This window comes from Theobroma cacao, chromosome 1, assembly GCF_000208745.1.
Source record: "Theobroma cacao cultivar B97-61/B2 chromosome 1, Criollo_cocoa_genome_V2, whole genome shotgun sequence".
NCBI lineage: Eukaryota > Viridiplantae > Streptophyta > Magnoliopsida > Malvales > Malvaceae > Theobroma > Theobroma cacao.
Genome location: NC_030850.1, coordinates 27913523 through 27940895, shown reverse-complemented (window position 1 = coordinate 27940895; position 27373 = coordinate 27913523). Strand labels below are relative to the sequence as shown.

The 27373-nt window shown below is 32.2% G+C and overlaps 1 protein-coding gene and 1 pseudogene across 1 annotated transcript; both read left to right on the top strand.

The window, feature by feature from the left end:
* LOC18613186 lies at positions 14391–25793 on the top strand (annotated as a pseudogene).
* On the top strand, positions 24369–25793 carry LOC18613185. Its single transcript, XM_018113846.1, has 3 exons — positions 24369–24845; positions 25147–25236; positions 25350–25793. Exons 1-3 carry the CDS (start codon positions 24789–24791, stop codon positions 25539–25541), a joined length of 339 nt encoding a protein of 112 aa, XP_017969335.1. The 5' UTR covers positions 24369–24788; the 3' UTR covers positions 25542–25793.

Sequence of the window (27373 nt, the reverse complement as noted above, 5' to 3'; positions counted from 1 at the left end):
TGCTTGATATGGTTAGATTTCAATGTATTTTAGTGTTTTTAGTTGATTGGTGATGTGTAGCATGAAAATCAAGCAAGAAAAATTCATGTTCTTCCATCACCCATCATTGGCCGAATTCTCCATGTGGAATATTGATGATGATTTTCATTTTATTTCAAGTGATTTGGTTAGGAATTAGTGATTTATGGTGTGAGAATCAAGCTTAAAAAATTATAGTGTTGATGCACCCACCATGGCCGAATTTTCCAAGAGAAAATGTGAGGATGATTTTGCCATATTTCAAGCTATTTAATTTGTGTTTGATGATTTGGAGTATTGGGAGGAAAATGGAATTATTTGGAGTCGAATTTGACGTATTGGCCAATTAATCGAGTGATAGATCGAATTAGGCCAATATTGTTTTATTTAGGTACATAATTGAATTTATATTGAACACCGTATTTAGATAGTTACCTGAACAATTTACATCCCATTTCATGCATTAGTATAGAGCCTGAATTGGTTTTATAACAATTTAGCACAAATGTAGTAAATGGCTTATTGTGCATTATGTCTAGGTGGTAAGCATTCTAGGAAAAGAAAAGAGATAGTACCCGAGGATCAAGAATCGGAGTACTCGAAATTCGACTCCCGAAATAGTGAGTAACCTTACTATCGTCTTAATTATTTAAAGTAGTTTTTATTCATTTTTGTGATTTTATAGAAAAAATGTGTTTAAATGGTAAATCTTTAGGTTTTATAAACAAAATGTGATTTAATGAAATTATTTTATAACATTGTCTTGAAATGAAATGATGGTTTGAAAATAGAGTAATTGGAGATTGTTTTCATGTGTTGTAAATTCATGGTTTGAATCGAATGACTTATGACAATATTTGCATGAATGGCTGAATTGGTATTTGTGTTGAAATATATGAATTGTGTATTTAGCCTTGAGAGGCTGGATTGTGATATAATTGTCATGTCATGCGGTTGAGATTTTATTGAATTGGTGGGTTTAGCTTGCTACAGTGGGCAGGTTTCGTGGACTAGCCTGATAGAGGGGTACGGTAACCCCGTTATATTCTTACCTCGGTCGGAGAGGCGTGTAGGGTAACTCCTGAGGTACAACTTTAGAGTTCACTTCACGCCAAACCACCACGTGAGGGTGGACTCAGCCAACCCCAAGGAAAGGCTATGTTTTCAAAATAAAAACATGATTTATACGTACATGACTTTTTAATAGTCTTGGCGGACTCGGTTGGGATAGCCCTCGGTCAAGGTATCGCTGATAACTGAGTATGAGAATGATTTTGGCACGAGCCAAAGTTTTAAGAAATTCATAAGCCATGTTGATTACTCGATTTATATGAATTGATTTAATTTGGTTGAAATGAGTTGAAAGGTGATGAATTATAGTATGTTAAACTATTTTATCTGTCTCCATTTACTCAGCTTTAGATATTTTAGATGGTATTTGTTTACTCACTGGGATTATATAATCTCACCACCCTCCTTTCCACCAATTTCAAGCTCAGGATAGTTTGTAGATAGCTCACTTTGTTGAGGGCTACAGTTGGACTTGCATCCTCAAAAACTATAGGTTTACCGCTTTTGATGCTTTTGGTCGTTCGTGGGCCCACGTGTCACTGTAAATTAAATTTTATACTTTGGTTATCTATATTACAGTATGTTTGAATTTATTTAGCTTTTACGCTACAAAAATTATTTACTGGTAACTCTATAAATATTGTTTTATAAGAAAATAAAATGTTTTATTGAATATTTTTATTATATTCAAATAGTTATAATTTCACTTTAAATGAATGTTTTAGACATCTAAACTTATTTTTTATTATGAAATATGTGTTTTTCACTCGCATACTACATTTTTAGCTGGTTTCGAGATTTTTGAGGAAAAATGACCAAAATGCCCTTGTGAGCAAAAAATTATTTTTCTATTGTTTTGATTTGGAAATAGTTTATAATCTCTCAAAACATGATACTTAACAACTGTTGCTCACAGGGGAGGTGCGAAAACTGATATTAAAGCCTTGTGGGGTTTTGGTTGGCATTTTGGGTAGTGAATGTCTATCGGAACATCACGGCGGTTGTCACAGACTCGAAGAGAGTACTGGGTCGTGACACATCTTATAAAAATATCTATTTTAACCAAGACACTATATCCCTATGTGAATTGAAATTAAATTAGATTCATTAAGTTCAGGTTCTAATCTAACTACATATGGCCTATAGGTATATCTCTATCCTATACGCAAATCAATTAACATGATTATATGCTATCTCAATTTTAGTCTACACTAAACTCCCTTTCCCAAGTTTGTTTAGGTTCCTAAATCAATTTAATTGGTGATAAGAAAATTAAAAGTATTAAGAACAAATTGCAATAAACAATTCAATTCTCATTAAAGATAAGCAATTAATAGATTAAAAATTTAGATTACATATGAGTTCAATTGCAATCCTAAAAAAATAAAATGATCTACTCATAATTGCAAAGATAAGTAAAAATATGTGAAGTTTAACCATTAAGAGTAACAAAAGAAAAAAAAAGATAAGGAAGAAAACAAAACAAATATTTGCAACCTTGATCTCCAAGCTTTAGCATCAACTTTTAGCTTATTGAATCTCTTAAGGTTCTCTTAAAATATCCTATTTATACTAATAATATCAACTTAAGTCCCTAAGTTTACCTACTAATTCTAATTATTGGGCGTAAAAGTGTAATGAGGCCCAAACAACAATTGTCAGCATTAAGATTGTCATTCCCGTAGTAGTACACCTTGTCATTTTTCGATTCAATTTTCTCTATACTCAAAGTATAACTGGGCAAAGTGATCTTCATGTAAGTTGTAGCTCTGTCTCTTAACTTTCTAATGGCATAAGAATTGCATCATTTGGAGCTCTGTATCAGGAGTTATGGCAAAAAACCGAAGCATCTACAAGCAAAGTTTCGGGTCCTTGAAACACCTTACTTTTCAAAATTAAGCCAAATTCCTTTAAATCCTACAAAAACATAAAAACTAATAAATAATAACCAAATTAAAGGAAATAAACATAAAATTAAAATAACTTAATAAAAATAAACTAATTATAAAAATAACTAAAAATAACTAAATTATAATTAAAAATTAAGGACTTAGCTAATATTTAATAACAAAATTGGACTAAAATAATTCTATAAAATAGAATTATCAACCCACTCTCAAAATTCTTGCCTTCATTGCCTACAAATATGTTGAAATCCAATGCCTCTACCCTCTAAAGAACCTTCAACGCTCATCGCTCTTTCACCCTTTTACTATGACCCAAAAACTCCGCTTTCACAAGAAAGCCTTTAGGTTGTTTGTCTTTCTTCTCACCTTTTTATATATAAAAAAAAACTTTTTACTAATCTGAAAACTCATTGAAAATCAAATCTCTAAACTTCCCTCTTTTCTAAAGCTCCCATTCTCACACTTTTTATTTTGTTTGGTTCTTATGGTCTTTTTTTAAGTTAACAAAGATGCTAAGGTTTTTTATTTTTTTTCTAGGGTTTTTCTTTACAAAAGGGTTTCCATGTGTATTACAACTCTTGAAAGAGAGATCTTAGGGTTTTTTCTCCTCTCTTTAGAATCGCCTTTTTTTTCCTTTTATCCGAGCCAAGGGTTTAGAAATTTCCCTGAGTTCTTTCTCTGCCAGTCGTTGGATGCATTCCATAGCTAGTGGTGAATTAGGTGGCCTCTACTCAGGTCTTAAGGCACTCCTAGTAAAGGCCTTGTACATTTTTCATTTTTTGTCTTTTTTTTATTTTTGGCCAATTGACCAATTTCCCTATGTCATTCTTGTTTTTTCTAGAACCTTTTCACTAATTTTTGACTTAGGGTGATTAATCCCTTTTAATTCAGGTTTTGATCCCTTTTTAATGTAATCAACCTAATAAAAGTTGTTTATTTTTTTTTTGGCTCATTTAAACTTGAGGGCCTGTAATTAACAAGATCCAAAGGGGCCTCAATAGCATCAAAGCAGATGGACTTAAAAAACAGACTTCTAAACTTAAGCTTTAGCAAAAGAATAAGAATAATAATTCAAATGTGAGAAAAAAGAAATCAATAAGCTAGTGTCTACATTTTCTCAGGAAGTTTGTAAGGATAAACTTCCTTGAGAAATTCTCTAGGTGAGGTTTCGTTCCTGGATTTTACTGGAACAATGGGAATATTCGGAAAATATTTTCAACTAAAGAACTTTGATTCGCATTTAATAATTTGAAACTTGCATTTTATTGTGTGACACATATCTCGTTTACAATTGTCAATCTCAATGATGAGATTTCTCTGTAAGCTTGTAAGGATAAGTTTCCTTGAGGAATTCTCTAAGTGAGATGACATTCTCGAATTTTACCAGAATGATAGGAGAATCTGGAAAAGGGCTTCGATATAAGGTTGTCAATTGTAATAATCAATTATGAATTTGCATTCCATAGACACACGTACACTAACATACAAACATTGGTCCGATGATGAGATTTCTTTGTGAAGTTTGTAAAAATAAGCTTCTTGAGGTATTCTCTAGGTGAAAGTGCATTCCTGAGTTTTACCAAAATGATGGGAAGACCTAAAAAATGCCTTTAATAAACGATCATAATTTGTATATAATAATTTGAAATTCATAACATTCATCATCCTTGCATTTCATACTCATCATGCATATTCTTATCCTTGAAATAAAGTTCGAATGATAATCCCAATGATGAGATTTTTTCTAGGAAATTTAAAAAGATAAGTTTCTCGAAAAACGCTTTAAGTAAGAAGCTATTCTTGTATCTTACTAGAAAAATGGGAAGACTTGGGAAATATCTTCAATAAAAAGATTATCATTCATAGTTAAATTAAATAAAATAGGAATAAAAAACAAAAAAAGAGTAATGATTAAGGAAATATATATAAGAATAAAATCAAAAGTTGGGGTTAAAATAGGATAACATATGGTTAAATAGTACCATTCATGGAACGGGCATCACGGGGATATTAATCATTCCCTGTGCGTAACAGTATTCTTAAATTTAATTCTAAAATTCATAGACCAAGTTTTTTGGTTCTTTAGATGAACCTAAAATCAATTTAGAACCTTGTCGAATAGAACAAATTTTGTAGGTGGCTAATCGCACCTTATAAAAAGATTGGTGACAACTCTTAAAATTTACCACATTACACATAGCAACGGATTGTAAGGAAACAGTTTGCAAAAACAATACTTCAAATGGTGTTTTATTTGATATGACAAGAGATGGAATCCTATTAATGATATGGGTGATATTTAAGATTAAATCACCTTAAAACTTCAAATGTAAGGAAGCTTGAAATAATAATGCTCAGGCTACTACCAGAAGGTATTGATGCTTCCTTTCAATAACACCATTCTGCTGGGGAGTGTCTACTCATGAAAATTGGTGCACAATCCTTTCTAAAGAATAGTATTAAGTCAATTTAAACTCAAGGCCATTGTTAGATCGAATGGTTTTGACAGAAGAATTAAAATGATTCATGACCATATTGCAAACAATAGAAACAATAATCAAAACATTTGATTTATGTCTCATTAAAAACACCTAAGTAAATTTGCTAAAATCATCCAGAACATTCAAAAAATAATAATAACCAAAAATGGTTGTAGTAGAATAGGGGCCCTAAATATCCATGTGTATTATTTCAAAAGGAGAAATGGTAGTTTTTACATAAATAGGAAAAGAAAACCTTTTTTGCCTTGTTAAAAGATAAATTCTACAAAAACTATTAATTTGTTTGATTTTGTTCAAAGGAACATTTCATAGTTGAAAATGCCACAAATCAAATTCTTTTGGCTTGGCATTACAATTGTTTACAAAGGAAAAACTAGAAAACTCGATTAAACCATCAAGGGCAAAACAATCATAGATTTTTGTAGAAGCAAAAGAAGTTAAGCTTGTGCATCCAAGTCTCTCTGTATGACATATAGGCTTGATAGGAGTTTAAATGCCCAATCATTATCCATAAATGAAGGTCCTAAATAACACATTGTGAATTATCAAAGATTAAACAAAGTTGCTTAGATTTTGTCAAATAAAAATCCCAACAAATATGAGATTAAATGAAAAAGATGGAACACAAAGAACATTTGTGAGAACTAATGACTGTGATAGTTTTACAATGCCAATATGAGTAACTAAAGCCCTATTATTGTTTGGCATTTGTACAAACAAGTTGTGTACTTCTTTAAACTATGTAAAAACATTCACAGAACATGTGATGTGATCTGTAGCCCTAATGCCAACAAACCATGTATCATGACTAAAGATTAATGTTTCATCACTTAATGAATCTCTTGATTGAAATTCTGAAGCAATTACACTAATAAGTTTAGTAATGATAGCAGCCACAACTAAATTGATTATGGATGGCCTAAGTTGTTATTCATTGTTTGGTTTCAGTGGATTATCACCATGACAACTTGTTTCACACTCTTGGATCCATGACATAAACCTTTGAACTTAGTTCTTTATCAAAGAAATTTTAGAAATGGCATTCATTGTGTCTTCCTCATTATGGCGTGACTCATTAATAGAATTTGTAGAAACACTATTAACAAAATGCATTCCTCTTTTATCATAAGGTTTGCCTTTTGTAAATTTAAAATCCTTGGGAAATCTAATGATACAAAGCATTTTTCTTTAATATGTCCTGTTTTACCACAATGACTACAAAGTATATTTCCCTTGGTTTTCTTTTTGCCTTAGATATAGGTGGCCATAACAGAAACTTCACTAAAAAGGTGTGTTTGTATATAAGATTTCTTTAGGATTCTTCCCTGAGAACAATATTGTAAGCTTCATCTAAACTGAGGAAAGGTTCAATCAGTATAATCTAACTTCTAAGAGTAGCATATGACTCATTCATTCCATTCAAAAAAAATATATAATTCTTTTGTGCCTGATCAACATATTTCTTAAAGAATTGCTTATTACAACTTCCACATTCACAATGTGGAAGAGACATATAATTTCTTAATTCTTGCCAAATACTATTCAAATTTGACAGTATGCATCTACAGACTTGGTCCCTTACAAGATGTTGGAAAGTTGAAATTGCAAGTTGTAAATTCTGGTGTCATCAATTGTGAGTAAACCTCTTTTTCAATGTTTCCCATATTTCCAATGTAGAGTTCATGTAAAATATATTTGAAGTCACTGGAGGTGAGATGGATTCCAATAACCATGCTACAATCAAGTTGTTGCAGTGTGTCCATGGCACATACAACTCATTTTTTAAGTCAAGCTTCAGAGGTGTCATCCTTGAAACACGTTTTGTTCCATATGGAAAGTGCCAAAAGCAAAGATCTACTCCAAGAAATATAATTAATTGAGGTTAGTTTCGAAGTAATCACAACTAAACCATGATTGTCAAAATGGTAAAAGTCATAGTTGTTAGATCAAGTTACGTATTGTGTATCGAAATCTTATTTTTTCAGTATCGAGTATCGTAACATAAGATACGGTAAAAAATTTTAAAATTAATTATAAATAATATTTATAAATATAAAATAAAGAAAAAAATTTAAAATGTTATATTTTTTAATAGAATTAAAGATCATATGGCATAACTTGAACAGATGATTATTTTTTAATTTAAACTATCAACATATTCCCTAATAATATATATTTTTAAATAAAATATACATTTTTATATTAATTTAGTAATTAAAAATTAAAAACACTTGACATCAAAAAGGGAAATTTTATTTTTTTTAGTATTTTTTATTTAAAATCTAAATCTTAAAGATTGAAACTCATAAAAAATAGTTTTCATGTTTCAACTTAAAAATAAATAAATAAATAAAATATTAATAATAAGTTAGAATTAAGCTTATATAAAAATGTATTGATTATATCAAACGATACGTCTAGTATCGTAAGATACATATCGCGTATTGTATAATATGCTTTCAATACTTGATCAAATGTGATACAACCATAAATATGTATTTTTTTTACTAATATCGTGTCATATCATATGATACATATCATGTATCATATGATATTGATAACTAAGGTGAAGGTAATAGAGAGAATAAAGGTCCTGTAAATGAAAGGTTGATGGAATTTTTGAAGGTGCAGATTCTGCCATTGCCAAAGATAAAAGAAGAAAGGTAAAAAGATATTTGAATCCCGATTTGTATTGCACAAACTAAGTGAGAAAACAAGAAATTGTGTAAAAATGAAAATTGCTTGAACAAAAAATCTATTCCTGCTTTGATACCATGTTAAATTCTATGTTTTGAGTAAGATAGAATAGCGAAGAAGAGAGGTAGTCGATAGAAGTCGATTTTAGAATATTCTTCAATTTTCCTTTAATGAACATAACACATTGTTATAATAGGGTTTATGTACAAGATGAACGAGAATAGGAAGCCAAAAAGGGGCCATAGCTTGCTCCACGTGGAGCCTTAATTTTTTGTAATGTGGATACCTTAGTTGTTTGACACATGAATTTCTCCATTCTTCTTGAGGTCTTTTTGAGTTTGTAGTTGTTAGGCCCAAAGAGTGTGCTAAAGGGGGGTGTATAGCACTTTCCGAATGATAAGAAAATCTTTCTAAGTTAAGAGCTAATGGAGGGAATTTGAAAGTGGAAGTTTAAAGTTTGTTGCAAGAATGATTTAAGTGTCAAGAGTGAGAAGAAAATAAAGGAAAGTAAACAAAACACAATGATTTATAGTGGTTCGGTTTCTTTAACCTACATCCACTACCTTGATCTCCCAATCAAGGATTGCCAAATTACTTCTCTAAATTTAGTGAAATTCACATTCTTCCATCAAGCTTTTACAATAACTTTCCACAAGGTCAATCACAATTTTTAACAATGATTTTTTTCTGGATCAATTAAAACCCAAACTAACTTTTCTAAAGGTAAGTTAGAACTTAGAACAATAACCAAGCTATTCCAAGCTTGATTAAATCCCTTAGAGTGCCTTGCACACTCTAAGTAATCAAGGAATATAGATATGAAGATGTGCCTATGATCACTAACCTTATCTGAATGGTACAAGATAAGGTGCCAAACTCTATTATAAAGATTTGAGTGAAATACAAGTAAAAGGAGTGAGAGGATTTTTGAATTTCTTAATTCTCTTTGGTTCTTGGAAGCATCTCATATCCTTCTTAGCTGTTGGAGATGTCTTTTATACTTAACAAATCAACTCTGATGGAAGTTGACAGCTTTTTACCATTGGAAATAGTTTAAAATCCTTTTTAGTCGTTAGTTTGTCTTTAGACATTCAAATTCAAAATTTCTAATAGTGAGCTTTTAGCTAGTTAACCATACTTCTTAGTCGATTAAGTCTTCTCTATCTCGCAATCTACTTTACTCTGTTAATTGGTTAAAAAAGACTTTAACTTATTAAAAACTTACCATTTCTATAACAACTAGATTCACTAACTTTTCTTTGTTTGATTAATTCTTCTCTTAGCTTGTTAATGTTGATCTTCCATTTCCCTTAAACAACCATTAGATATGTTAGTCACCCAAGACTTCTTGAATTGTTCCTCACAAATTTGACTGCCTTTACTTTGGATCTTCACTTTTGGATGTTAACTAACTCCCTTGGCAAACCGATTAAAAGGCTTGTATTTGTAACTCATTTTGTGACCCTTATTCTAATGAGTTTTGGTGTTTGTCTTAAAGTAATTATTTCATTAAGTGACATACATTTTTATCTTACACACTCAAGTAGTATAGTTAGACATTAATGAATGAAAATATTTTGTTATCATCAAAAACTCATGAAATCAACAGTAGTGTTGTTTTTAAGGTTTTTGGTCTTTTTCCTTTGGTTTGGGCCTCTAGAAGGTTTTCTTTTTATCTCTACCTATTTGTTCTTTGTTTCTTTCTCTTTGCTTTTTTTTCTTTCTTTTTTTTTTCTCAACCTTTCTCTTCTTCTTTGATTTTTCCTTCTTACTTTCTATTTGATGTTTTGGAAGCTTAAGAGAAAGGGGTTACTTGCTTTCTTTTTTATTGTTTCCTTTCTTTGTCTTTGTGTTTTTCTTTGTCATTTTTCTTCTTTCCTTTTCGGTTTCGTTTTTGCTGGTTTTTTTTTTTGTTTGGATGAGTTAGGTTTTCTTTGGTGGTGCCATTTATAGTTTGTTTTAGGTGCTATATTTTTCAATTTCGTATTCTTTTCATAAATTTTTAGGAGCTTTCTTTTTGGATTTACCAATTTGATCAATAAGGTTTTCATTTTATTATGTGATTTTAAATTAAACTAATTGTAATTGTTCAATATCTTTTTGTTTGTAGGATTTAGAAATGGAGTAAATTAAGGTGAGTTGTATTTTTAGTATTAAGTTTAGAATATGATTGTTATCCTCTATATTTGTTGCTTTCATTTCTTTTATTTTTTAATTTAATTTTGCTTTATCCGTTTTCAAGTGCTTTTTTTCTTTTATTCTTTTTTTTTTTTTTGTAAATGACCTATGGGCATTTTGCTCAGCAACATTATATATCTATTTGGTCAATTTTCCAACAATTGAATAAAAAAATATTAACTGTCCCGAGTGTAACAGACGGGCATCACTCTAGTACAAGATGAAAGAGAACAGTACTACTAAGATAATTACAAGAATAATCTTACCACTAAATAATAATTACCAATAAACCAAATGCTTTCAAATCTCAACAACGCAAAGAATTTTTGGAGTCATCACTTGTTGTAGTGCTTAGGAAACTAGGATGGTTTATCATCTACCATTTTGAACAAGGGACAATTCCTCTTAAAATTTGTCAAACTCATTTTATAGCAATTGCATTCAATGTCTATTTAGAGATTAATACACCATTCCTCAATGCTTAAGCTGTCCGTAATCAATCCTCTCTTGACATGCTAACATGTATGCATTCACATAGACCTTAGTAGCAACCACATGCACAAACATAACTTGTACATAATTGCTTCATTCCTAATCTGTTTTGGAAGTGTGAAGAAGAGAGCATGCTTCTTGGAATTTTTAATTGGCTTGTTTATGGTACGTCGTTGCTTGGTTAAATTTCTTTCATAAAGTTATATTGGGAAGCAAAGGAAAAATATAGAGAGAATCATTATTCCTTTGATTCTAGTTCATTGAAACGTTGATGTATTTGTTATGAATAAAGAAATACCTTGGAAGACAGTTTTAGGAACAACGAAGGATGTTGGAGGTGCTCGTCTTAGCTTGATCACTTTCATATCAAATAGAAAGGAAAATCACTTTCCTCATATTCCTAATTTTTTTCTTTCTTCCCCTTTTTCACTTGTCTTCATTTTTCTTCCCTCCTACCAAACATAATAGTTAGTGTCGTTCTTGGCTTTTTTATGTTACTAATTGTTCTTGAGGATTGATACCATGAACCATTGCCTTGTATCATAAACCAATAAAGTAAATAGAAAAAGGAATATGTCATTACTAAGAGTACTTCTGAGCTTGTGTTAAAATTATTGATGGTGGCCTTTGGTATAGAAAATCATAGGCCAACCACTTCAAATAATGAGGGTTTTGTGAGCTTGTTTTCAATTTTAGTTAGGATCCATTGAGCATAATGTTTGCGTCAAAAAGTGTTTTTAACCCAAATGCGATCTCAAGAGCATGTTCGCTTGGCTTCAAAAGTGTTTTTAGTACCAAATGATCAAAATATCTATATTATATTTTATTAAATTATAAAATTTCCCATTTAATTATTCAAATATTTTAAATTTAATGCATTTCAACAAAAAATAAAAAAATATGGTAGGAAAATAACTATTTAATTACTAATTTGCAGCAATTTTATTTTTCAAAAGAATTTAAAAAATTATTTCTTATACTTTAAACTAAATTTAACAATTATTTAGATTTTGATATATCTTAAGAATAATAATTAAAATTTATAAAAAATGATTATTTTTACTCTTCAACATTGTATCCTTTTTAAACATTTTAACTTTTCACAATAATAATAAATATTAAAAGAAATCTCAAATCACATTTTTTCCCAATAATTTTTATAGGCACTCTTTTCGACTCAATTCTTTTTTTTTTTTTTTTGAAATTTGGGCAATAGCATTTGAAACTAAGCTTTGTAATCTGAAATGGAGTATGCGGCTCAGATGAGAGTCAGCTTGTTATGGGAGCACAAGTTTAGGATATGTTGTCGTTGAATAAAATTACAATCTGTTTGGGAGTTGCGGAGGATGGATATTGGATATGTTTAATTGAATGCTCAAGAAGGCAACCTAAGGGCCATCTATATATTTTATTCCTCTTGCCTATGATTGACTTTGGAGTTGTTTAGCTTATAAAGGATATTGATTTAAAAGAATACCACTGCACCTACTACCATGTAGAGTGAGATTATTTGGATTTTGGTCATCAATTTTTGTAAGAATTTGTGATAGAGGCTTGAGCTGTGATGTAGGAGTGACTCTTTCAAGAGTTTGCAGGTGATCAAACAAATATACATGGAGCATTTAAAAGCATATGTTAAACTTGTCAACATGTCCTGCTGCTGTATGATCAACATACCTAACTTAATTGCAGCACAAACCAAGCTGAAGCAAAATATTATAACTTAGTTGGCTGTAGTTGATTTTGGGATTTATAACTAGTACTAGTATTGTATTACCAATTAGTTGCTAAATAAAATAATGCATAGTCAGATATTTCAAAACGAGTACAACCTTTTATGCCTAGTATGTGTGTGTGATATAACGACCAAATTTAATAAGAAATGTTCATGCTCCTCCGGTTCTTGATCAATAATTGAAAATATGCATTTGTATAACAAAAAGAGGTTTGTTAACATTATATTACCAATGTTTTTATAGTAACTAGTTTTTGCTACACGCTCGCTACATATGAATCATAATTATGATAACGTAAATAATAAATTTACATATAATGAAAGATTTGATTCATTTTTAATTAGTTAACATTTAAAGTATAAAAATATGGTATATATATAAAATTAAAAAAAGATGTATTTGCATAAAAAACATTAAAATCAAATAAATTTTATGTCTAAAATAAAATTTTATTTACAGAAAATAAGATACTCTAAGATAACGATAGAAAACACTTGAAGGATAATTATTAAAAAGAAATATAATGAGAAAAATAATCATTCAAATTAAATAGTAGAAAGAAATTATATAATAAAAAATAAGCATTCAGAAAAAAAGGAATAAAAACTTTATGTCAATAAATTACATATTAGGTGAGATAAAGTGTATTTTTCCCATTATTTTATCTATTTCAATTAGTATATATCAAGTGACGTCAATTAATTTTTATTACTTATTGTGTATTACATAATAAACATTCTAGTTCTTGTACTATGACTTTCAGAACGGGACATTAATTTAATTTGGAGTCCAAGTACTTGTTAAAGTCCTATTTAGAATGAGGAATATGTTTGAAGTGAAACATTAGTCATACAAGTAATATACCAAAACTAACTAAAAAAATTACATTTAATTAATTTATATAAGATAATAATGTTTTACTTTATTACTTTTATTACATTATTAATACAAATTATTGTTGCTTATCATATATATATATATATATATATATAGTAATTATTATCACTTAAAAAACATTTCAATAAAGAAAGTACTATTCATAAGTGATTATATTAATAATATACCAAAACTAAAGAAACTATATTTATCTTATTAAATCTCTTTGCAAAATATTATATTTTGATTGGTTTTATAAAAATTATGATCTTTATATGTTAATTTTGATCATCTATAACATAAATCATAAGTACCGAGATATAATATAAATTTATTTAATAAAAAAAAAGAAAAGAAAAAAATATAAGTACACAAAACCAGCTCACACTTTTAACTTTCCAAAAGAACTGTTCATGCAAGCGATAGGTTATCTATTAATTAAGAAATCTTTTTCTATTTGTATAGCTCCTATATATCTTTAGTTGGATGTAAAAGTTATTAAAACTTACGGATCAAGTGAATTTCATGATTATTTAGACTTTTTAATAATTCAACAGAATAAAAAATTCAAAAAAAATCAATTTAATTAACTTATACAAGCTTTTAATATAATAAAAATCAGCTACTACATGTTTCTTTGTCTACCATCACTCTTTACTTTGCTCTAATCAGAAGTCCGAAAATAAGATCATATTTTTTTTTGGATGCAATAGTCAAAAACAGTTACATGATCTTAAAATTCCTTATTTTTATATATAATAAAATAATATTAATATGTAACACATATTAAAAAAGTAACATGTAATATTAAGGTAAAGTTTTTTATTATTATAAAATAATATTATCAATGTGAGGTGTGTAAGTTTATAATATGTAATTTGATTTGATTTGATTTGATTACATGAACACAACATTTCATTTTAACCCGTTGAGAAGAGAAGCTTTATAGAGAAGCCAAGCAAACAGATTCTCTCAGCAGTGTTTCGGAACATTCAATTCCATTTTCTTCTCTTATTCCACACCTATAAATACTTCAAAAATACCCACAGTGACAACTATGCAATCTACTTCTTTCATACCTTGCTGATTCTTGAGAGAAACAAGAGAGAGCAAATGGCCAACCCGCCAAAGCCATGGAAAGCCGAGTATGCCAAGTCGGCTCGATTATCTTGCAAAACTTACCGGAACACCATTGACAAGGAGGTCTTTAGGCTCGTTAAAATGGCCCCAGCCACCCAGTTCGATGCCTTCATGCCCGTACATTTCCCTCCACTTTTTCTTTCTGCATTGATTTTCCTTTTATGGGTCTTTTTTTTTTTTTTTGAGAATTCAGAGAATGTTAAGTACATGCACCTGCAATTCTCATTTGGGTTTGTGGGATATTGCTTAGTTGTTTGCCTGATCTTTTATTTTTGTCAATTTCGATCTTTTTAGGCTTAGGCATTAACTCTCACTCCCATGTTCTTGTAAAACTCAATGTCTTCATATTTGTATTGTTATTTGTTACCTTTTACATAAATTTTACTCATTGCATTGTTATGGATGCTTGCATCTTCTAACTTTGTACTTATGTTCGCCTGTTTTGAGAATTCGATGTGGAGCCATGCCAATTGTGTACCAAGGAAAGCAAACCAGATAAAGTCGTACGTATTTTTCCAATTGTCTTTCGTGATTTCCGTAAGATTATCTCTATTAGATGCAGAGTTCAACTCTTTATCATTTTATTGTGTAGCATTGATGATGTTGAAGGCATAGAATCACTTTGATGGGAAGATCAACAAAGAGTTAGGAACTATGTGGAGGACTGCGGACCTGCAAATACAAAAGCTGTCACTCTTACAGCTATGGATATGCTATTGAAGTTTCCCAAACTTCTCGTGCTACTTGCAAGCATTGCAGCCAAAAGATTATGAAAGAAGAGGTGGATTTTTATTTTTAATGCTTTTCTTTATCTATTTATGCTTTTTATGTACCTGGTTTTGACGTTAGTTACTGAATTGTGGTTTAGTAAAATGGATCTATGAATTAATGGCTTATAGTGTGGAAGTGTATAAGGTTGAAAGTCTGCTTCAAGGACCCAGTAAACACACTCCTCTTTTGGTTCTTGTCATTGGTAAATATTTCATGGTGATAGAAACTTGCTTGATGTGTGAGGACAGATCGAAGATTTTTTTAATTTTGGTAGCATGATGAACTATTAGATGTTGGATGAGTAAGATAAAAACGGTTTCACATGGTTGAAGCATTGTTCTGAGATAAGGGCTGGACGAGGTGCGTATGTTATTATGCTACTAATGGTTGGGGTGATAGGATAACTCTTATTTTTTTTTTTTCTGCAAGGTCTTTCCAAGGGCATTAAGTTGTGTGCACATTTTTTCATTTTTCATCTTTGGAATCAGCCTGTCTTGTACCCTTGTTTTCTCTCACAAATTGTTTTCAGGGTGGTTTCTTCAAATCAAATCAAATGTGAGATCCATGTGCTTGTAAAGTATCTATCTTTGGCTTCCAAAAAAAAGTTCTCTTGTACCCTTCTTTGTTTTCTTGCAAAGGATGAAGTATTTTTTTTTTCCATTTTTCAGACAAATTAGGATATTGTTTTTTTTTAATGTGTATGATGTGATTCCCTTTTTTAAGTATCCCCACTCTAAACATGTAACATTTTTTAATAATTCAATTTTCTTGGGAGTTAGAGAGTCCTTGGTAGCAATATGAGAATTAGTTTACCAGTTAATTCCTGATCTTAAATAAGATTGATACATCAAAGAACATGGTAGAAGCTTGAGGTAAATTTTGAAATTCATTTATAGTGTGTGCTGACAGCTTTTATGCTGTTGCTTAAGATTTAGGTATTTTTAATGTTTTAAGTATTTTTTTCAAGACAGCATTGATGATGCTAGTTATGCACAAATGAGGTTTGACATTTTTGTGCATTGATTTTTCTAATACTGTTAGGTTCGTATATCCACCAAGCCTAAGGGCCAAGGATCCAAGGGATCGGTGTGGAACCATGCCATGTGTTTCATGGAACTGTCTCCTGCTACCCAAGTGGAGAAGTTGCCTGGATGGGAAAGCCTTTCCTCTTCTGACCAGGCAACTGTTCGTGCACTAGTTAAGAAGGTTCCTTCTGCTGCTAAGACTGGTATGGGGTTTAACTGTCCTTGGTTTTCTCATTTTAATGCCATAGTGGTCAATAAATTTTGATTTAGTTGCTTTCTCTTTGAATAATTGTTGTCCCTTCAGGCAAAGGAACTGAGGTACCACAGGATAAACAGCTACAATCGACCTCCAGAGCTGGCACAAAACGTAAAAAGGATGACGGTGATGATCAGAACTCAAAAGTCACTAAGTTAGAAGGAGATGTACCAACTAGTAGGGCTGGGTCTACAAAGAACACCAGTGACTTGATGGATAAAAAGCCAAAAGATTCGGATCTGGAAGTAAAATAGAGGCCCAGAATAAAGACCTTTGGACTTTGAAGGATGACTTGAAGAAGCATTTCACAACAGCAGAACTGCGTGAAATGCTTGAAGCCAATGGTCAAGATGCAACAGGATCAGAACTCGATTTGCGTGATCATTGGTAAGGTCTATGCCACAATTTTTGAGATTGTGTTTTCCTTTTTCATAATCATCTAGTCAAGCACTTTCATGAATCTTTTATAAATTATGTAAGTGTAGTGGATAATTTTGCAGATTCTTGTGCTTGATCTGTCAACGGATGCAAATACGTTTTACCTATATTAAACACTCGATTGCTGAATCTGTTGTTTATAATTTTTTTTCTTTTCATTTTTGTGTATCTAGATGTAATTTTCTTGATGAAATTGCTCAATGATTAACACCATGCTATGAACATAAACTTCTAATTGTCAGCACTGAAATTGAAAGAAGTCTTTTTGTATAATTTTGTCCAGTGCTGATGGGATGTGTTCCAGCCGTCTTCAATTTTCTGGAGGCATGTACCGTTGCCATGGCTACCTGTCAGCATGGAGCAAGTGTAGTTACTCTAGTTATGAACCTGAACATGTTAAAGGGAAATGGAAAGTCCCCAATGAAACGAACACTGAATATCTTAGCAAGGTATTCGACTAAGATTCATTGATATAGGTTTATAAAACTGTAACTTTTTCCTGACTCAATTTTTTTCAGTGGTTTAAATCACAAAAAATAAAAAAACCTGTTCGCTTACTGCCTCCATCTGCTTCTTCAAGTCAAGCTGCTAATGGCCAATTTCAAACTTCAAAGGTTGAAAGCTTGGCAGATTTGAAAGTTTCTATCACTATATTACCTCAGGAGTCCATGGTAAAATCTCTTGCACTATATTTATAATTTAGTGAAGTTATATTCAGTTTGTTCAGAATAAATGTGCGTGTTCATATCTTGAAGATATTTGCTCCTCAGGAAGAGTGGAAGGGCAAAATCAAGGGAGTGGGTGGTATTATTCATGCCAATATCAAGGACGGTATATGCTTACTGGACTGGATTTTTAATAAATGCTTGTTTTAATCGGTTGGTACCTAACAAATCATATTGCAGATACAAACTGCTTTGTTGTGAGTGGGAAGCTGGATGATCATGATGCTGAGGTCAGGAAGGCAAGGTAAAGCTGCTTTCATATTTCTGATCTTGAGCATGTATCTTGTTCCGTTCGTTTTAGTTCACGAGTGTTTCTGTTTTCAGGATGATGAAATTGCCAATTGTTAGGGAGGACTACCTTGTTGACTGTTTTAAAAGACAGAAGAAACTTCCAATTGATTTGAACAAAGTTGAAGCCATTGGTGAGGCCTCTAGCACGGTCACTGTTAAAGGACAATGTGCTGTGCATGAAGCTTCTGGTCTGCAGGATTCATGTCCCATGCTTGAGGATGGGGGAAGTATAATAACACAACTTTGAACATGTCTGACCTATCAACTGGTGTTAACAGGTGCATTTTGCACATCTGTCTCTGTGGCTGGCTCTTTAATCTGTTATGTTTTTGGCTGCGACATTCCTGCTTTGAAACTTTGTGCTGAATGTGTTTTCTTGTTGCCTATTGATTGATACACTTAATAATTGTATGTTCCTTGCTTCTTCAGAGGATAATGAGGGGCATTTTCCTCCTCCCATCCTCTTTGAAGACTGTGAGATACTTGTTACTTTGGAAACTTAGCTTTTCACCCATTACATTTTTGACTCTGTTTTGTATATCAACTTATTGCCATAGAATTTTGCCTCTTTGTCTTTGTAATCTCATATTTTATGCTTTCTTTTTATTATTTCCCCTTTCAATGAATTTAACTCCTTGTTTGGCATATGAAGTTATTACATCCTCCAAATAATCCAAGAAGATAAGGCATCAGATTGTTACGTGTTCCGTAAATTGGGTCGTGTTGGGAATGAAGAAATTGGTGGAAGCAAATTGGAAGAGATGTCAAAATTAGGGGCAATCTCTGAATTCAAACGTTTATTTCTTAAGAAGACTGGGAATACATGGGAGGCATGGGAACAGAAACAAAATTTCCAGAAACAGCCGGGCAGATTTTTCCCATTGGATATTGTATTGTTTATTCCCTTCCCATCTCTCACCAAATGTATTATGCCCCTTGCTTGGGTAGTGGATTCTCATTTCTTATAGTTCTCTTTCCCATGCTGGAATTTGTAGGATTATGGAGTTATCAAACAGGTGTCCAAAAACAAGCACACCAATGCAGACAGTCGACTTCCTCCTCCATTACTTGATTTGATAAAGATGCTTTTTAATGTGAAAACATACAGGCGATGGCCTGCTTTCCAAGCAAACTCTCCCCTCTCTTTTACTCTTTCTGAAATTATTTATATGTCTGAAAGACCCATTCTTGACTGCAGGGCTGCAATGATGGAGTTTAAGATTAATATGTCTGAAATGCCACTTGGAAAGCTCAGCAAAAGTAATATTCAGAAGGGTGTGTAGTTGTAAAAATTTTATTTATTTTTCTGTATTATGCTGAACATCCTTATATGTTGCATTATAGGAGTTAAATTTCTGTTGCATATGCAGAGTAGAAATTTTAGTGACCATATCTCCTTGGCCCAGGTTTTGAGACATTAACAGAGATACAAAATCTATTGAATAGCAATGCTTATGATCCTTCTGTCAAAGAATGCTTGATTATTGATGCCAGTAATAGATTTTTTTACTGTTATTCCTTCTATCCGTCCACATGTTCGTAAGGGACGAAGATGATTTTAAGTCAAAGGTACTGATTCTACATCTTATTTCCTTTTCCTGATTTTTGACCCTGTTGTGTATTCATGTGATTCACTTTTGAATAAGGGTACCACCTCACTGTAAGTCATGTGCTTTCATTTCCTTTGAAATGTTTAATGCAACTTATATGGCATGTTTGGTTTGCGGAATATAATAAAATGGAATAAAATAGGTATTTTGTGAGAATAGAATAGGAGATGGAATAGAATGGAAATATTATTATGTTGTTTGGTGGATAGAATCAAATAACGTAGGAATTGCTATTATCAATTATTGCAATGTTTGGTTGGTAAAAATAATTTTGAAATAATAAAAAAAAAGCAGATACAAAGATAAAAATATTTTTTATTATAATATATGATTATTTATTTTTATTTTATTTTTTAAAATTAATTTAAAATATTAAAAATTGATAATTTAAATATTAATATTTTATTATAATTTAAATGATATTATGATTAAAATATTTATAATTTTAATTAATTTTTAAATTTAAAATATTATTTTTTATAATATATAATTAAAAATTTAAACTTTTTTTCTTTTTTATAATAATATTAATAATTGATAATTTAAATATTAATATTTTATTTATAATTTAATCATTAACATTTTAAAATATTAATATTTTATGTATAATTAAAATATTAATAATTTTAATTAATTTTTAAATTTAAAATATTATTTTTATAATATATAATATGTAATTTTTCAAACTTTCAAAGGGCATTTTGGTCTTTGTTTTTTAAGGTTATTCCTCAACCAAGGAATAGCTAATACCATGGGGAGGTTTGGTATTAACTATTCCTTGGTTTTAGCTGATTGGGAATAGCCATTCTTGGAGCATGTGACAACCAAACAAAGGAACAAATGTTCCTTAGGAATAGAGGGGGAATTGCCCAACCAAACATGCTAAGAAAATTATGTTACACCTCAAATACGGCTAGTTTGTGCGCATTAAATTGCTTGGGGACTGATTTCCATTTTTTATAAAGTGGAATAGTAGATTTCATTTACTGGCATGTACCTAGTTGCATTTACTTGTTTGTTTCCTGTATGTTATGTTTAAACGTTTATTTATTTCAAGCAGTCCCCATTTTTTCTTGTTTTGAACATTGGAATTCAAATGTTCAATTCAGAAACAAATTCTAATGTCGGATTGATACTTAATTGCCCTTTTAATTTTTTCCCCTGAAATACTGAAGGGTGTTATGCTGTTTCCTTAATACATATCAACTCTTTGGCTACAGATTAAGTAATAAGGTTGTAGCTTTTTGTATAACTTGTGAATTGTGTGTCAATAACAAGGCCTCTAGTTTGTAGCTGGACATTTTCTTCCTGTGGTTGTAGCATTATGCTTTTGGTAAATAACATTTTCATTACGTGGAACCTATGTTTTATCTGGCACCTTGATAGTTATATATTATTCTGAGCCTCAGAGAACACTGTTGCAACTTAAAAGAAGGAAAATAGGAAAAATGTTATTGACTACTGATCTTCATGGCTGCTGTGTTCTAAAAGCGTGGGTATTAGTAAGATATCTATGTTTATTGCACTTTGATACATTGTATGCAGAAGAGAGGAAGTTGGAGTCGAAACTTACTCAAAACTATTGCTGAAAAAGTGTTACTTTTTTTAAAGCTTTAACTGAACTTTGCAGTTTATTTCACCTTTTGAGTAAAGAATAATTTGTGATCCTCCTTTGAGCTTGAGAATGGTAGATGAAAATGTTGGAATCTCTTGAAGACATTGCAATAGCCTCAAGATTAGTTGGTTTTGACGATGATAGTGATGATTCCCTTGATGAGAAATATAAGAAACTCAATTGTGTATTGTTTCCCTTCCTCATGATGGCGAATATCGGTTGATTGAGAAATATCTCCTTACCACTCATGCCTCTACTCATACTGTGAGTCCATTGTCTTGCGTGAGAGTGACAAGCTCTGACTCCACTGGTTATCGGCTTGTTTATTGTTTTTCCTTTCTTTTTCTCTCTCTCTTAAATAGGCTCAATTTACAATAAATATTTACTGCAACTAAATGTTACTGCCAGGATTGGACTCTTGAACTGGAGGGAGTATTCTCGCTTGAAAGACAAGGAAAATTTGAAAAGCTTGCTCCTTATTGAGAAAAGCTTAAAAACAGAATGCTTCTCTGGCATGGTGAGTGGTTATTTATTTACATGGGAGAGATTCATTGCTGTGCTGCAAATGACTATAGTTTGGGACAATTTCCCTGATGCTATTGTTTTTGAGACCTATTGGACCATTAAGAGATATTCTCCTATGCAGGTTCTTGGTTGACAAATTTTGTAGGAATACTTAGCCAGGGACTGAGAATAGCTCCTCCACAAGTTCCAGCAACTGGCTATATGGTTCTCTTACATCCTCTTTTCATGAATGCTCATACATCACTGCATATGTGATATATCCACTTCTTTTGCAAGACTACGGTTGTAATTCTGTTCCATTCCAGTTTGGCAAGGGGGTTTACTTTGCTGATTTGGTCAGCAAGAGTGATCAATATTGCTATACTCATAAGAAAAGTCCTGTGGGCCTAATGCTTCTCAGCGAAGTTGCCTTGGGGGATGTCTACGAGCTAACAAAGGCTGAGGTTATTTTACCCTTTTTTGCCAATGACTGGAGGAGAACTTGGCATTTCTTCAATATTTCTCTGTGGTTACTTTTCCCTATTCACATTTAGTGTATAGAAACACTACCCAAAGGAAAGCACTCTACTAAAGGACTCGGCAAGAAAGTACCTCGGGAGTCTGACTTCTTGAAGTGGAAGGATGACATTATTGTTCCTTGTGGCAAACCGGTTTCATCCAAAGTGAAGGCATCTGAGCTGATGTATAATGAATACGTTGTTTATAACACAGCTCAAGTAAGTTTCTCAGATTTTTGCTGTTAAATTTCTCAAAAGCTGTCCTTGTAGTTAACTAGAGTTGCAGTTTGGACTTGATGTGTTGGCTACTTTTGGTGTATGAAAATGAGTTAGACCTTTGGTCCTTTGCAATGTGCATTAAGCATACCCATCTATGCATGATAAAATATGAAGGTTGTTATAAAGGAAAATATACATTTTCCAAATTCTCTCTATTCCCTTTCCCCTGAAATGCCATCATTCTTTTTCTGTTTTTAGTCCTTTGAGGGTCTTTTCTTGTCCCACTTTTCTCTTCTAAAGAAGTTGGCTGAGTTAAATGAACAATGGATCTAATCCTTGGGAATTTAAGGGTTGGAGGTAAGAAATTGTTGGCATTCTTCAGGAGGAAAGACTAAATGGCTTAGTTTGAATTAGCCTCTGACATATATCCTTCTGGGTGTGCATAAATGGCCTTTGTTTAACCTGATTGGGCCATGATATTATTATTACTATCAATCTACCACTGCTGCTGCTGAACCTGCTTTTACTAATTATATCATTGTTATTTATTGTTGCACTCAATTGACCTTTTTAATTTGATTTTGCACTTACCATGTGCATATTGTTTTTATGGACAGGTTAAGATGCAGTTCTTGTTGAAGGTGAGGTTTCATCATAAGAGATGAGGGGAGATGATGGATACTTGTATGTACTATGGGGGAGGTCACGATCCGTAAATGCTAAAAAATTGAAGTTGGTCTTATTTTGGATTTGCTGAAGGAAGGTTGGGTCTTGATAACATCCCTTTTTGGGGTTAGCTTGGATATCTTTTAACTTTTATATTAGATTTTGGGGGGATGCTCTCCTTACATCTGCACACATTATCAATAGAGTCTGAACTCTTATTTTAGATAATAAATCTCCTTATGAGATTCTGTTTTGCAAACTTCTAGTCTATTCATGTTTGAAAGTTTTTAGTTCATTAGTATTTGCTTCCACACTTTCACGTAATAGAAAAAAATTTGAGTCCCGGGCTAGAAAGTGTATTTTCTTAGGTTATCCTCAGATTACAAAAAGGTAAAAACTGTATGATTTAGATACTCATCAAATATTCATTTCCAGAAATGTTGTGTTTCATGAGCTTGTTTCTCCTTTTAAATATTCTACTCAATTCAATAATAACCCAATTTCTTCTTCATCTGATGATACCATTAATATCACTTCCAATCCATTTTTTTCAACATGATTCATCATTTTTTCATCGTACTAGTCCTGCTACTGATTTTTTTTATACACCTTCTACACATATTAATCAAATTCAACCTTATCAACCTGATCCTGACATTGAATCTGCTCAACCTGAACCTGATTTTTCCTCTGATCAGTCCAATCCTAAACCTGTTTCTATTTATAATACAATTGAGGTTACTGTTGCTGATTCTTCTACTAATAATTCAAATATTTCTTCTTCCAGAAAAAGCTGCAGACTTAAGAAAATTCTCAAATACTTAGATATTTACCATCATAATTTGCCTTCTTCAAATCTTGTTACTAATTATCCAATTCATCATTTCCTTTCTACTACTTATTTATCCAGTAATCATAAAGCCTTTGTCTCTTCTATAAACCATTTTTTTGAACCTACTAGTTATCAACAAGCAATCAAATATTCCCATTGGCAAACAGCCATGAAATCTGAAGTTGAGGCTCTTGAAAATAATTGGACATGGTCTATTGTTACTCTTCCTAGTGGCGCGCATACTATAGGCTGCAAATGGGTCTATAAGGTCAAGTTGAAAGCTGATGGGAGTCTAGAAAGGTATAAGGCTAGATTTGTAGTCTAAGGATATAGTCAACAAGAGGGTTTTGATTACCATGAGACATTTAGCCCTGTAGCTAAACAAGCTACTGTCATTTTTCTTGCACTTGCAGCTAGTCATTGGTTTTTATGTCAACTTGATATTCATAACGCCTTTTTAAATGGGGATGTTGAGGAAACAGTCTACATGGATTTACCTCCTGGTTATATAGTATACGCTGGTTGTTCTTCTCATCAGAAGTTGGTTTGTATGCTGCATAAATCATTATATGGTTTGAAACAAGCATCTCGACATGCAATGTCAAATTTACTAATGCTCTTTTGGATTTTGGGTTTGTTCAGTCCAAATTTGATTATTCTTTGTTTACTCTCAAGACTAATAATGGTGATTTTGTGGCTTTGATGGTGTATGTCGATGATATTGTCATTGGGAGTTCTTCTCAACAAGCTGCTGATAAGGTAAAATCTTTCCTTAAATCTCGTTTTAAACTCAAGGATCTTGGTGCTTTGAAATACTTTCTTGGATTAGAAGTGGCTCAGTCTCATAAAGGCATTTATCTTTGCCAGTGGAAATATGCTTTAGATCTCATTGATGAGTATGGCTACTTGGGTGCAAAACCCCTGACCACTCCTATTGATTACAATGCTAAACTTACTAAAGCTAGTGCAGATTCTGAATTTGTTGATCCTACTGTTTATAGATAGTTAGTTGGCAAACTTTTGTATCTTACTTTTACATGTCCTGACATGGCATTTGCAGTTCAGTGTTTGTCTCAGTACATGGATAAACCAATTACCATTCATCTACAAGCTGCGCATAGGGCTCTCAAATATCTCATTGGCGCTCCTGGTCAGGGATACTTTCTGCTGATTCTGATGTGAAGTTAACTGTGTTCACTAATAGTAATTGGGCTGGTTGTCAGGATACTCGTCTTTCTGTAACTGGTTTTGGTGTTTTTCTAGGTAAATCACTTATTAGTTGGCGGTCCAAAAAGCAATCTGTTGTTGCTCACAGCTCTACTAAAGCTGAATATCGTGCTATGGCTACTGCTTGTTGTGAATCTGTTTGGATACTTTCTCTATTGCAGGATTGTGGTTTTTCCAATGTTCCTCCTGTTTTGTTTTGCTGTGACAATCAGTCTGCATTACATATAAGCAAGAATCCCCGTGTGTTTCACTGAGGTGGATTGTCATTTTGTTCATGATAAGGTCTTGACTGGTGTGATTAGTCCTCAATCTGTATCTACTCAGAATCAGCTGGTTGATCTCTTTACAAAAGCCTTGCCATTCAAGATGAGCATTCTTGATTCCATGCTCCTTTTGCGGGATCAATTTTGTACTTGTAAAAGTTATGATAGTTAGTTGTAACTTCTCTCATTTTAATAATACTTGAAGTATATTTTTTCAGATCTCACTAGAATTCTCTGTACACACCATCTCGGCTTCGTTTTATTTCTTACAGTATTCTTTTCTAGGGTTTCGATCTCTCCTTAGATGTTGGTTTCAGCATTATAGACATACAAGTCGAGCAAATGTCGAATTCTCTTATAGGAAGGATGAGAGAAGTTGGTTATGTACCAAATATAAGCTTTATTCTAAATGATGTCGATGGTGAGATGAAACAAGAAATTCTTTGTGGCCATGGTTAGAAATGAGCAATGAGCAATCATTTTTGGACTGATACACACTAGAGAGGGAATGCCTATCAAAATAACAAAAAATATGTGGTGGCGTGCATGTTTATTTCTGAAATCTCAGGGAGGAGAACTATAATGAGGGATGTTAAGAGATTTCATCACGTTCAGGACAGTCTTTGTCCATGTAATGTAAAGACCACTACTTGTAAGAACCGGTGAGAAACTGACTCTAAAACTCCTTGTGCAGTTGTCGAGTGATAAAAGCAAGTTGAGATGGTTCTTTCTTCGAGTATAGGTAGGCTCACTTAGTAATGCAAAGAATATTTGGAGTCATCACTTGGTGTAGTGCTTAGGAAATTAGGATGATTTATCATCTTCCATTTTAAGCAAGTGAAAAATCCTCAATGCTTAAACTGTTTGTAATCAATCTCTCCCTCTCTCAACAAGCTAACATGTATGCATTCACATAGACCTTAGTGGTAACCACATACACGGACATAACTTGCATATAATTGCTTCATTCCTAATCTGTCTTGGAAGTGTGACGGCTAGACATGCTTCTTGGAATTTTTAGTTGGCTTGTTTTTGGTATGTCGTTGCTTGGTTAAATTCCTTTCATTAACTTATCTTGGGAAGCAAAGGAAAAATATAGAGAGAATCATTATTCCTTTGCCTTTTTTTTTTTTTTTTTGAAGAGCAAAGAATTTATTTTAAAAAAAGAGAGTCACAGAAAGGGGTGCAAACTGCACCAGAAACACAAGTACATAGAAATAGCTCAATCTCGTCTGCTCACAAGCAGCCAGCAGCAAAAAGATTCAAAGAGCCAATAAGAAATTAAAACTCACAAAGAACAACAAAAGAAAGCACACAAATCCAACCATAACAAAGACCTGAGAGGAGGAAAAGCAGAAACAGCGGACCCCAAGATGCACGAAGAAAACAAAAAGCCTGAGTGCTCAGTAATGGAAACGGAGAAGATTATCAGGACAGTTAATTCGAGCCATAGCCAAGTGCTCTGCAGGATTAAGATTGTTGGCAGATCTAGGAATCTTGACAATCGACCACAGTTGAATTCTTCTTTTCATGCAATTTATACTCATGCTCCAAGGAGTGAGAGAAGGATTATTGACCCATAACACTGTATTGGAAGAGTCAGACTCAATAATTAATTCGTGTGTGCTAACTCAAGGAGAAGCGGCAAACAAGCGAAAAGCTTCCTTGATGGCCATTAACTTTGCAAAATTAGAATCAGTGCTGTCCAAAGACTTAGAGAACAGAATTTTCACATGACCACATTCATCTCTTTAGGCACCTCCTATTCCACAGTCACCTGGGTTTCCTTTACCACAG

What these genes read in the sequence shown, in the direction of transcription:
- LOC18613185 (XM_018113846.1), top strand. Translation starts at nt 24,789, where the DNA reads ATGGTGTATGTCGATGATATTGTCATTGGGAGTTCTTCTCAACAAGCT. An exon ending in CTCAACAAGCTGCTGATAAG is followed by an intron (nt 24,846 to 25,146) that starts GTAAAATCTTTC and finishes TGGCATTTGCAG; the next exon opens with TTCAGTGTTTGTCTCAGTAC. An exon ending in ATATCTCATTGGCGCTCCTG is followed by an intron (nt 25,237 to 25,349) that starts GTCAGGGATACT and finishes GTGTTTTTCTAG; the next exon opens with GTAAATCACTTATTAGTTGG.